Source organism: Pongo pygmaeus, chromosome 17 (genome assembly GCF_028885625.2).
Source record: "Pongo pygmaeus isolate AG05252 chromosome 17, NHGRI_mPonPyg2-v2.0_pri, whole genome shotgun sequence".
NCBI lineage: Eukaryota > Metazoa > Chordata > Mammalia > Primates > Hominidae > Pongo > Pongo pygmaeus.
This window is the reverse complement of record NC_072390.2, coordinates 30,025,994-30,038,869: the sequence shown is the minus strand read 5'-3', so window position 1 is coordinate 30,038,869 and position 12,876 is coordinate 30,025,994. Positions and strand designations below refer to the sequence as shown.

Genomic DNA, 12,876 nt, shown 5'->3' with positions numbered 1-12,876 from the left:
AGCTTCTTGGTACTGCTGACACTTCCCCTAAACCTCGCCGTGCTGCCCACCCCTCCCCATTATGCTTTGCAACTCTTCTCTGTGCCACCCACCCTTCCCCCTGAGCCCCTTTACATTTCTAAGCTCTTATCTAGGTGCCGCAGTGAAGCCAGCAGACTTTACCTATCAGGCCTTGCTGCAAAAAGCAAACCCTAATTACAAGCCATCCGGACTGCACAGGGGGATGTCATGGGAAGCATAAACAAATTTTACCTACACCCTCCTGTAAATTCTCACATGAATGTTACAAAGTGATATGTGGCAAAATTAACCAGCAAACAACTCCGGGATGTGGCCATACCAAAGAACTCCCCCAAACTCCCCTTCCCAATATAAACCCCTCATTTTGTAAGCTCAGAGCTCCTTCTCTGACTGTTAAGAGGGCAGCCAGCAGGTTAATAAAGGCTTGCCTGAACTTGGGTCCCCTCTCTCTCTTGTCCTTTCTCTCTCAGCTGACCTTATAATTATGACTTTCTTTGAAATCTAGGTGGAAAAAGGCATGCCTTCACAGCTTTTGTATTCTTGCACTCGCAGAATTAGCATCATGTAGATGCCAGCAAGGCTTACAGCTTGTACCTTTTAGAGCAGCAGGTAGAGCTACACCTGAGCCCATTTGAGCCATGGCTGGAGCAGCCAAGGAGAGTTATGCTGAAATGTAGGGAGCAGAGACCCAAGACAACTCTGTGTAGCAAGCCTGTGGAGGGCACCTCATCCCCATCCCTCAAAACCATTCTGCCCTCTTAAAGCTCTGAGCCAGGGATAAGATGGGCAACCTAGAAGATCTTTGAAATGCCTTTGTAATCTTTCTCCCATTGTCTTTATGAATAGCAACTGGCATCCTTCTATCCATTGTAATCTCTCTAGCAAACGATGACTTGGCCACAGCATTCTGCCCTCAGCATTCTCTAACAAACACACTTTTTCTCACTTTTTATATAGCCAGGCTCTTAATTTTTCAAATTTTTCTGCTCTGCTTCCATTTTAATTATAAATTTTGTCTTTAAGTCATTCCTTTCCTCTTACATCTCACTGTATGCTATTAAAAGTAACCATGCCAGATATCCTAACTCATCACTCTTAAATTCTGCATTCTGTAAAGCCCTCAGGCATGGACACAATTCAGTCCATGTCCTTGCTACTTTATAACAAGGATGGCCTTTACTCCAATTTTCAACTCCTTGTTCTTCATTTTCATCTGAGGCCTTATCCTTTACCATCCGTATTTCTACCAACATTCTGGTCATAACCATTTAAATAATCTCTGAGGAATTTCAGACATTTCCTACAGCTCTCTTTTTTTTCTGAGCCCCCGCAAGAATCACCTTTAATGCTCTGTTCACAGCAATACAGACTTTTCTAGTCTGCTCCTCCAAATTCTTCCCGCTCCTACTCATTACTCAGTTCCAAGGTTGTTTCCATATTTTCAGGTATTTTTATAGCAACAGTCCAACTTCTCAATATCAATTTTCTGTCTTAGTTCATTTTGTGTCACCATACCAAAATACAACAGACTTAGTGATTTATGCAGAAAAGAAATTTATTTGGCTCATGATTCTGGATGCCAGGAAGTCCAAGAGTATGGTGCTCACATTTGGCAAGGGTCACCCCATGGTGGAAGGCAAAAGCAAGCATGTGAGACATAGAGAGTAATGGGGCTGAAATCATCCTTTTATCAACAGCTCACTTCTGCGATAACTAATTACTCACTCTTGCAATAGTGGTATTAATCCACTCATGAGGGGAGAATCCTCATAACCCAATCACCTCTTAAAGGTCCACTTCTTAATATTGTTATAATGGCAACTAAATTTCAACATGAGTTTTGCAGGGGCTATTACTACAGAACCCATGTACATTAAATAGAAAAGAGAATATTACAAACAACTGTATTCATGAAAATTCGACAAATTAAATGAAATAGGCAAATTTACTAAAAAACTACTGATATTCACTCAAGATAAACAAAATAAACCTATATCTATTAAAAATTGAATTTGTAGTTAGTGACCTCCCTATGAACAAAACTCCATAACCATATGATTTTACTGGTGAAGGAAACATTTAAAAAAGAAATTATATAATCGGTCTTATACAAGCAGAAAACATTGAAAAATTCACGTCATTTTCTAATAGTAGCCCAATCTGTTTGTGCTACTATAATAAAAATACCATAGACTGGGTAGCTCAAACTTTAGACATTTATTTTACACAGCTCTAGAGGCTAGGAAGTCCAAGATCAAGGTGCCAGCCAGTTCAGTTCCTGGTGTGTGGCTCTCTTCCTAACTTGCATATGAATGCCTTCTTCCTGTATTCCCATATGGCAGAGAAAGAGATAATATCTCTCATGTCTCTTTCTATAAAGTTACTAGTTCCATTTATGAGGGTTCCACCCCCATGACCTCATCTAACCCTAATTATCTTCCAAAGGCCCTACTGCAAATACCATCACACTAGAGGTTAGGGTTTCAATATGTAAATTGGTGATGAGGGAACATTTGAAAATATTCAACATCTATTGATGATAAAATCTCTCAGCAAACTAGAAATAGAAGGAAACTTCTCTAACCTAAGAAAAAGTATCCACAACAAAACAAAACTGCAGCTAATATCATACTTAATGGTAAAAGACTGAATGCTTTCCCCTAAGATTGTAAACAAGGCAAGAATGTCTTCTTATTACTCCTATTTAATATTGTATAAGAAGCACCAGTCTGTACAAAAAGGCATAAAATGAGAAAAGAAGAAATAAAACTTTTTTCAAAGTACCTGCCTACATTTAAAAATCCTAGGGAATCTACAACTTGTCTCTTACAACTAATAAGAGAGTGAAGCAAGAACATAGAAAACAAGGTCAACATGCGAAACTGAACCATACCTAGTATAAACCAGCAATGAATGTGTGGACATCAAATTGTTTTTAAATTACATGTACAATAGCTCCCCCTAAAAGATACACTTATGTATAACATAGCTAAATATGCAAGATCTGTATGCTGAAAGCTACAAAATTCTGATGAAATAAAGAAGAGGTAAATAAACTAAGAGACATATCTGTTTATGAATTGGGGCTCAACATAGTTAAGAGGTTCATTCTCCACACACTGATCCATAGATTTCAGGAGATTCCATCTAAATTTAGGCAGGATTTTATGTAGATATAGGCAACCTGACTCTAAAATTTAGATGGAAAGGTAAAGGAACTACAGTAGCCAAAATAATGTTGAAAAAAAAAGTTGGAGGATTTACACTGTTTGGTTTTAAGACTTACTGCCGGTTAAGTATCACTTATCCAAAATGCTCAGGGCAAGAAGTGTTTTAGATTTTGGATTTTTTTCAGATTTTGGAATCTTTGCATATAGATAATGAGGTATCTTGTGAATGGGACTCACATCTAAATACAAAATTCATTCCTATTTCATATATATCTTATGCACATAGCCTATGCACATATATTTCTTATACACATCTATTTCATATACATCTTATACACATAGAAGGTAACTTTAAATGATATTTTAAATAATTTTGTGCGTGAAACAAAGTTTGTGTTAAGTATGTGTGGAGTTTTCCATTTGTGGCATCATGTCAGTGCTCAAAAAAGTTTCAGATTTTGGAGTATTTTGGATTTCAGATTTTTGGATTAGGCATGCTCCGCCTGTATAAAACTATAGTGATAAAGACAGTGTGGTCTTAATGAAAGGACACACATATAGATTAATTCAACAGACTAAAATGTTTAAAAATAGATGCTCATAAATACAGTCAATTAGGTTTTGTTGTTTGTTTTTAGAAAAAGGATCCTGTTCTGTCTCCCAGTCTGGAGTGTAGTGGCTCAATCGTAGCTCAAAAAGGATCCTCCCACATCATTCTCCCTAGTAGCTGGAACTACAGGCATGTTCAACCACACACAGCTAATTTTTCTTCTCTTTCTTTTTCTTTCTTTTCTTTTCCTTTCCTTTCCTTTCCCTTTCTTTCTTTCTCTTTCTTTCTTTCTTTTTCTTTCTTTCTTTCTTTCTTTCTTTCTCTGTCTTTCTTTCTTCCTTCCTTCCTTCCTTCCTTCCTTCCTTCCTTCCTTCCTTTCTTTTTCTTGTAGGGACAAGGACTATGTTCTAAAATTTCCCTGGCCTCAAACAACTCTCCTGCCTTGGCCTCCCAAAGTACTGGGGTTACAGAAGGTGCTGTCTATGAGAAAGTGGGCCCTCTCCACACATCGAATCTGCCAGCATCTTGGACTTGGACTTCCAGCCTCCAGAACTGTGACAAATAGATTTCTATCATTTATAAGCCATTCTGTCTATGGTATTTGGTTGAAGCAGTCCTGGTGGTCTAAAACTTGGTATGATTTCTTTTGTACAACAGTCTGAAAAGGCAAATCCATGGGTATAGAAAAGAGATCAGTGGTCACCAGAGGTTGGCGGGGTGAGGGGGAAGGGGAATGATTTGACTACAAAGGAGTAGCACAAGAGAAAAACTAGTTGCAATGAAACTGTTTTGTGGTCATTACATGAATCTATACATATGTTGAACCTCATATAACTCTATGCCAAAAAAGCCAATTTTACTGTATGTTAATTTTTAAAATAATACATAAATAGAAGTTGAAAGACTATGCTAACAGAAAAGAATTTATTGTGTTGGCACATTGTAAACCTCACAGTTAAGACAGTCAAATACATAATTTATTTATTTATCAATGTGTCAGGAATTTGTTAAGAGGCTTATGTAAATGAATAAAAGTTATAAATACCTTGCAATAAATATTTTCTTATATGTATTTGGAAGTTCTTTCTAGAAATATTGGTGCGAAATACTTTTCAGATGAAGCTTAGATGTCAAGAGACTGGCTGTCTTTTTGCTTACAATTACACCATTTTTATTCCTCCATGAAATCCTTGTTATCATAACTTGCCTAATTTTTATGCAAGAAAAGAAATATTTTTATGTTGGCAATTCACCTGACTTGAAGGCAATCCAAGCAAATCAAGTATATATTAGGCCTGTCCACAAGAAAGATAGACTAATCCCTGAATTATATATTAATCATGAAAGAAAGTAGGGAATGGCCCAGGGATAAGGTAACTTCTGCCCTCACTTTCCACCTCACAGTCTGTTTCTTATTAGCTCTTCCTCAAGGAAGAAGGAATTTAGGAAAAGAAACCTGATTGTTCAGAGTCTGGAATTCTTTGGGTGAAACCATGGTACTGAAAAGCCATTTGAATTTGTGAACATTCCCTCTTTCTCTTCCTGGAATTAGGCCAAGAAATATCCTGACATTCTCTTGCATACTTTGTCACTTTTAATACCAATGGTCAGTGGTCTTTCTTCCTTGTTCCTCTTTGACTTTGTCTACAAATTAGTAATAATTCCTTGATATTTCCCCACAAAACCAAGAGCACTGTATTAGAAGTACAGAACTCCTCCCAGAAATGTTTTTCCTCCTGAATGTAAGATATTGCTATAGCCACAGCCCAAATAACCTGGACCAGTTTAGTATTATGGGACAAATATATTTCTCCATATTGGTTGTGTCACCCCCCTTCCTTTGGCCCTGGTAGTATGCTTCTTAGCTTTCTCATATTGCTTTTGAAATTTTCTACTTTCAGTTTATGGGGGTGGGAGGAGGAGGAATAAAGCAATTTAGGAAAAGGAAGCAAGAGGCCTCATTTTAGTCTTTAGCCTAAGTCATGTAGCCTAGCTTAGTTTAACTTCTATTTAGGTATATATGGTACTCACACAGAAATTAATATACATGTATACTTTATACCTCATTTGACTGTTAATAATTTTGTATAGTTCCTTTAGACAGAAGCATAAATAAATGATGGGCTTCAAGTAATTAAATCCTTAAAAAATTAGTAGTCATGCCCCTTATCTTTAAGGGGTTTGAAAACTGGCATGCACAAAATTAAAACCCTCCTAAATTACAGTCTACTAATAATAAGGGAAAGAGGAAAAAATAGAATTGAACTGTCTGCCTCATGCAAACTGAAAAACAACCCAAATACCCTGTCCAACTTAAGCTGTATTCTTTACAATTTATAGACTAACTGAAACAAGAAAATGTAAGAATATGTTATGGCAAATAAGACTAAATCCTAAATAGGGTTAATAAAGTCTCATTCTAATTCCCCCTCATTCCATTGTACTTCTGGACTAGAACTTGTTCTGCAAATATCTGTCGCTCTTCACCTTTACCTTTAAGGTGAAGAGCTAGGAGAATCATTCAAAGAGAGACCAGTCAGCTGAGGCAAGTTCAGAACTGTACCTCAGGGTTCTTGCCCTCCTGTGCTAAAATCCAAAAAAGCTACAATGTGTTTTGAAGGGCACAGTACCCACTGACCCAATTTTATGAATAGCTCCTTGTTAATTTATTGTTATATTCATCTTGGCTTATATAACACCCTTTTAATAATTTTGGAGTGATCTTAGCACATGACCCTGTTTCTTCCCTTTCTGAGTGTTAGGTTAGCTTGGAAGAAAGGGGTGGGAGTGTATTTCCTTTAACTAGTACAAAACATCTGGATTCCCAGATTATTATAGAGATTTAGAAAAGCAATAGGCAAGAAATGAGGTTGCAGTGCTGAAAATCTGGCGGAGTTCAAAAGCAATTCATTGTTCTGCTTTTCTTTCAGAATAATACACATGACTATACGAATTAGAAAACAAATGATCCATAGATGAGAAGGTAAGTTGACACAGTATTTTTAGCACCCTGTTCTTATTGTCCCAAATGCTTATGATTTTTCAAGAGAACCCCAAAATTGAAGAAGTAATGCAAAAAAAAAGTTTCTCCAGAGGTTTCTGTATCTATCCTATCCAGGTCAATTTATGCCATCTCTGACAGTTATGAATAACTTCTGCTTTCCATACAGAACAAAACACTAATACAAAACTTGAAAGTAAAATGGAAAAGTAAAGTCCTGCCCAAATTGTGGGCTCTTTAAACCAAGCCAGTCTACTCCAGAAATTCCCCACTGTTCATTATACTGGCCATCACTCACGATCTTGCTTTTAGGAAATGCCTAGTTAACATCACCCAACAACCCTAACTCTTGGACAGCACCATATCCCTCCCCTCCTTGGAATGGAAAGGATATGCTGAGTCTCTGGCTACATCTGACCTTGGACCAAAAATCATCTATCCCTGAAGCCAGTGAGACATTTTGTCAGGAAGAAAGGTTGTGGGAGAAAAAGACAGAATGCGAGGTCAGAAAACTCCATTAGGCACTAGCAAGATTATCTGGAACCAGCCTCCCTGGGGATGGTAGAGTAGGAATGATATTCCTTAACTCTCAGGGTAATTAGGAGATCAAATGAGATAGCAGCATGAAACTGCTTCGTAAAGTGTTAAGTGCTGTATAAATGCAGCAAAGAGCTGTTTTCCAACTTCCTTGCTCCAGTGTTGATTGAATGTCCTTCATTATACGGAACAATTTCCTCCCTTGAGTTATTTAGGATGGGCATGGGAAGAGCTCCTGGGCATTCCTGTAAGGCGTTCCTCTAAAAACCACTGCCTGTGGTAAAGCCAGAGCCTACAGAAACTCATCCCTCCCTCCCCAGCTAGCATTCTGAGGGGGAGGGGGAGGGGACTGACTTGCTCTTCTCAAGTTTTGCTAATTGAATTTTTTGAAGAAAAGACTCAATTCTTCCCTTTAAAAAAATGCGTTATGCCTTTTCTCCTCAGCCATCTGAAGCCCAGGACCACAGCAAATGCATGCCAATCTTTCAAGTTAAAGACCCCAGGAACAAAGCTAGAGAGTTCTAGGCCCTTCCAGCCTTCCCCGCTCCCTGTTTTCCACAGCAGTCTTTAACGAAATCAGATCCTAAAATGTGTGAGAGAGAAATACTTTGGATCTACCCCTAGAGACAGCGTCGGACGTTCACAATGACCACGCTTTTCCCCGCTTCGTCGATTAGCCTGGCCTCCCTTGCTCCAGTGGGGCGGACTCAAATGCACACGCACGCACACGCCGCCAAGCCGGTCAACCGCAGACAAATCTGACTCTTCGCCAACTAGTAGCCACGAAGAGCAGAAAAGGGACCAAGGTCCTTCACCGCCTGCTCCAAAAAGACGCTGCAACCTCCAGCGGCGCCGCAGTAGCTGCCTCTGTGTTGCAGCCTCCGGTCGGAGTTTCAGGTCTAATTCCTTAAGGAGTACCGCTCCTCTGCCCTTCGTCCCACTCCCCTTGGCTTCGCCCACTTCGCCTCCTTCTCCTCAGGAGGCCAGGAGGACCCGGGTCACTTTGCCAATTCTGCGGAGGGGGCAGTAGCAGTGAAGGAGATTCCCACGCAAGTAGCCCGAAGCCCACTACTCTTTGCCCCACCTCTCCACTCTCTCGCCAGTGTAGGTGCCGGTGCTGCTGGGGAAAGTCCCAGTTCTTAAGGCGCCTGAGCTCGGATGGGGTGTGGAGGAGCCAGGTGGGATGAGAAGCAGTGGGACGAGGGCGAGGAAGGGCTGGAGATTGTTAGAGGACAGATGGAGCGGGACTGGGGAGAGGGGCGAAGGCGACGCGCCGAGGCACACCTCTGCCCCCTGAGCACAGACAGTAACTCCAAAACGCGCAGATGGGCCCTAAGGTAAAGAGGCCTTTTCTCCCTCTCCTCTCCGCCCTCTACCCCGCTCCCCTCATAGACACTTGGTGAAAAAGCAAGGTGTGGTGTACCTGGAGCGAACACCATGATTTCCTCCAGCCGCTACGCCCCTAGATTAAGAGAGAAAGACAGGCAGACGGAGGATGGGAAGAAGGCCGGACTTGGCGGAGTCCGGTGCAGGAGGGCGCGTTGGGCGGGCTGCGGGCGGGACGGTCAGCACCCCGGACAGCTCCCGCCACTAGATCCTGGGGCCGTAGCTCCAGCCGCCGCGGCGCGCTCTGCCTCCACAATGCACCGCTGCGCCCGCGGCCACAGCGGCGGCGGGAGGAGGAGAGTGAATCCCCGCTCAGTCCATCCCTCATTCCTGTGCCAGCTCGGCGGCGTACACTGCTGCTTAGGGAGCAAAGCACTTCCACCGCTTTCACGCGACGAAGAAGGACGGAAGAGCTAGAGAGAGAAAGGTAAACTTCCCGGCAGGGGACAGCTAATTGCTTTTAATTACCTGCTGTGGCTCTCCTCCGTGGATATTGGACTGACATTTAAGATAGATTTGTCAAAAAAAAAAAAAAAACTGTAAGAGCTTTCTTTACTCTCGAGGATGACTGAGTTCTCCGAGTTGGGCTGGCTCGAATAGAGGGGCTGGTCTGTCAAGTTAATAGGTCCTGGAGGTCCGTGAGTCCTCTCTCGCGAGTCCCAGTCCTCTGCTAACGTCAGGAAGAGAGCAAGAGGGAAGGACAGAGTGACTATGGAGCGCTCAAGGAGGGCGCCACTATCAGGTTCCGCTCCCAGGTGGCAAATCCGGCACTGAAAACTCGTAAGCTTGAAGGTCCTCCAGGTCATCACTTTAGAAAAAGCAAGGCCAGCCAGGGCACAGGAAAGATAACTCATACTCCCTTTACAAGGATGAGCCAACAGAGCCCCCTGCAAGTGTGAGAACAGCCCTGAGATCATCAAGAAATATCAGTTCTTCCCCTATCCTCACCCAGCTGAAAACTGTGTCTGCATCCCCTGCTCATACACCCAGTTCTACCTTAAAGGTACTGGGACTGCCTTATGCTCACTTCATCCTCCTAATCATTGCTCATTTTAGGTATCTATTCCCTAATAATGTTTGTGCAGTGTGAACAGCCCACACTAGATGTCACCCAGCTTGAAACAGGTCCATGTGGGTTACAAACCCAAAGCTAAAGCCACCCAGAATCCTCCAGCCTCTCCCCTATTTTTCCAGCTAAATAAGGTTTTCCAAGAACAAAGGTAATCAAGGTCATCTCCAGTGTTTTATGGGGTTTCTTCACTTGCAACTATCCCTGGAAAATGTAACTATTCTGAAAATTAAGTATTTCCTAATAATTGGTTGATGGCAATAAGTTCTACAGTCTTTTGGCAAATATAAAGCAACCAAATAGCCTGACTGGCACTGTTTTTTTTTCAAAGCCATCCGATAGGTTGAAAATGCAAATAGTTTTACAGCTTTTGAACTACAGTTTGCATGGAGGCATATGGGCAGCCTCAACATAATACAATCAATACTGCTCTTAGCACCTGGCTCAACACAGGCTTGAACATATGGGGCCTACCCCAGCAGCAACAAGATGCAAGTCAGCTGATGGGCAGAATTAAACGTGTGCACGACAGGATGGAGTTCTCCCATTTTGCCAAGTTTCTCCAATGATGCTTCACTCTGTCTTCTTTTCTTCATCCCACGGGAAGTGTAAAACAGTATTTAAAATAATTTTGGAATGAAAGGTGTTTTTCTTTTAACACACTCAAAAGGGCTCTCTTTTACAGCCCTTATGTTTAAATGGGCTTTCATCTCCCAATACATAAACAGTTACCCATGATTAAGTTGAAGGAAAAGCAATACAGTATAGGAACAACAACAACAAAAGACTTGAGAATCAGTTAGACTGAGACCCAGGCACCACATTCTCACCATTTACTAGATGCATAACTTAAATAAGTTACTTAACCTGTCCTGTCTCATCTGCAATATAAGGATTAAGGTATCTTGAAGGTTTGTTGTAAGGATTAGCTGTGAGATGGATTAATGGATTAATTAAGAGAGAGAACAGCCTCAATTAAACTCACTCCAGGAAATCACTGGCACCCTGGGAGTAGAGTACACCCTATGGGAAAGCAAACAAAATATGTTAGATCAGTGCTTCTCAAACATCAATGTGCGTAAGAATCCTATGGAGATCTTGTTAAAATAAAGGTTATGATTCAGCAGTGATATGGTTTGGCTGTGTCCCCATGAAATCTCAACTTGAATTGTATCTCCCAGAATTCCCACATGTTGTAGGAGGAACCCAGTATGAGGCAAATGAATCATGGGGGCCAGTCTTTCCCAAGCTAATCTCGTGAGAGTAAATAAGTCTCATGAGATACGATGGTTTATCAGTATCAGAGGTTTCCGCTTTTGCTTCTCTCTCATTTTCCCTTGCCGCTGCCATGTAAGAAGAGCCTTTTGCCTCTAGCCCTGATTCTGAGGCCTCCCCAGCCATATGGAACTGTAAGTCCAATTAAACCTTATTTTGTTCCCAGTTTCAGGTATGTCTTTATCAGCAGCATGAAAACAAACTAATACAAGCAGTTAGGTCCTGAGATTCTGAATTTCCAACAAGTTCCGTGGTAATGTCCATGCTGCTGGTCTATGGAGTAAACTTGGACAGCAAGGTATTAGAGGCATCACCTTTTAAAAAGAAGGAAATTACTTGTATCTTTCCCAACATCAGAGCTTATCTTTTTGAGTTTTAAACAAAGAAGGAACCCAGATGGATTCCCGTAGACTACCAAGATAAACAGTCGCCAAGATGGTAATAGAAAGAAAGCATGCCGAAAATGGTCCTAGGGCTCCTTGGGCTATTTGATTAGCAATAGGAGGTAGTAAGAATCCAGCTCAACAGGTCAAGAACAGAGAAAAAAAAACAACTGTTCTCACCTCCATCCTCAGCTCTTTTCTGCCCTTCATCCTCCAATCATCTCTTCATTTTTTTCTACCCAACACCACTAGCCAGAGGACAATATATTCCCAATCCAATTTTTGTGTGCATATATTTTAGTCAGAACCATTGTTTTATTTCCAATAAAACCAAGGCATTTCAATGATTTTTCTATTTTACAGTTTCATTTATTTCACCAGTAAATGTTACAGTCAACAATACTATCTCCAATGTTTACTACTACTTGGGTTATTATTCTGTTAGCTTTATTGAAACACCCCAATAATGCTACTAGATTTTTTTTTTTTGAGACAAGGTCTCATTCTGTTGCCCAGGCTAGAGTGCAGTGGTGCCATCTCAGCTCACTGCAACCTCCGCCTCCTAGGCTCAAGAGATCCTCCCACCTCAGCCACCCAAGTAGCTGAGATTACAAGTGCACACCACCATGCCCAGCTAATTTTAGCATTTTTTAGAGACGGGCTTTTGCCATGTGTCCCAGGATGGTCTTGAACTTCTGAGCTCAAGCCATCCACCTGCCTCAGCCTCCCAAAGTGCTGGGATTACAAGTGTGAGCCACTGCCCCAGGCCTTAGATTTTTTCTTATGTCTTTACATCTTAATATAAATGATCAATTTAACAATAGAATGCCTGATAGGAAAATGAAAGCCTCCTTTTATTCTGCTAGGATAAGAACCAGATTCTCTTTGATAGACCATTTATCCAGTCTTACCCCACAATGAGGTTCTCAATAATATTTTGCTCTCTGTTTTAACACCTCCACTCAGAATGACTCACTCTCTACTCAAACAGTCCACTGCATTTGAAGACAGCCATTTGTCAGAGAGTCAGCTACCACCACCATGTACCCCATTCTGACTTTCAGCACTGTCATTTCTAGTCAATTATGGGAATAGTGATAGGAAGCAAGATAGTAAACAAACAGTTGGGGCTTCCACCAGATGCTTAACGGGGTGCTGAATGAATGAGAAAGCACAGGAGGAAAAAGTTTCCTGTGGAACCAATGATTTTACTTGGAAATTTGGGAAAACTTTTAATTAAAAAGTGAGCATGGATACATTATAAAATAGAATAAAAATGTATGTGATATATAAACATTAATTTGGAGACCCTAAAGAAATCACCACAGGGAGATTAGAGCTATAACTCTCAGATTTCCCCAAGTCTGTATCCATTCACTCTAACATTCATTTATTATACTCTCTCTTTTGAGCTTAAGCAAATAAAAAATGTTGAAAACACATCCCGAAACATTCCAATTGCCCCAGTTATTTGTAACATACAT

The 12,876-nt window shown here is 41.1% G+C and overlaps 1 protein-coding gene across 2 annotated transcripts in view; it reads right to left on the bottom strand.

The window, feature by feature from the left end:
• Window positions 1-9,401, bottom strand: part of AKAIN1 (A-kinase anchor inhibitor 1) — a 54,957-nt gene extending 45,556 nt beyond the window's left edge. Inside the window, exon 1 of one of the 2 annotated variants that reach the window (XM_054461180.2) lies at window positions 9,134-9,401. In XM_054461180.2, the coding sequence (XP_054317155.1) occupies window positions 9,134-9,170 (37 nt within the window). In that variant the 5' untranslated portion in view covers window positions 9,171-9,401. Of the gene's footprint in view, window positions 1-8,702; window positions 9,026-9,133 lie in introns of those variants that run through there. The other variant, XM_054461181.2, reaches the window with a different exon arrangement.
• Window positions 9,402-12,876: the final 3,475 nt, after the last annotated feature.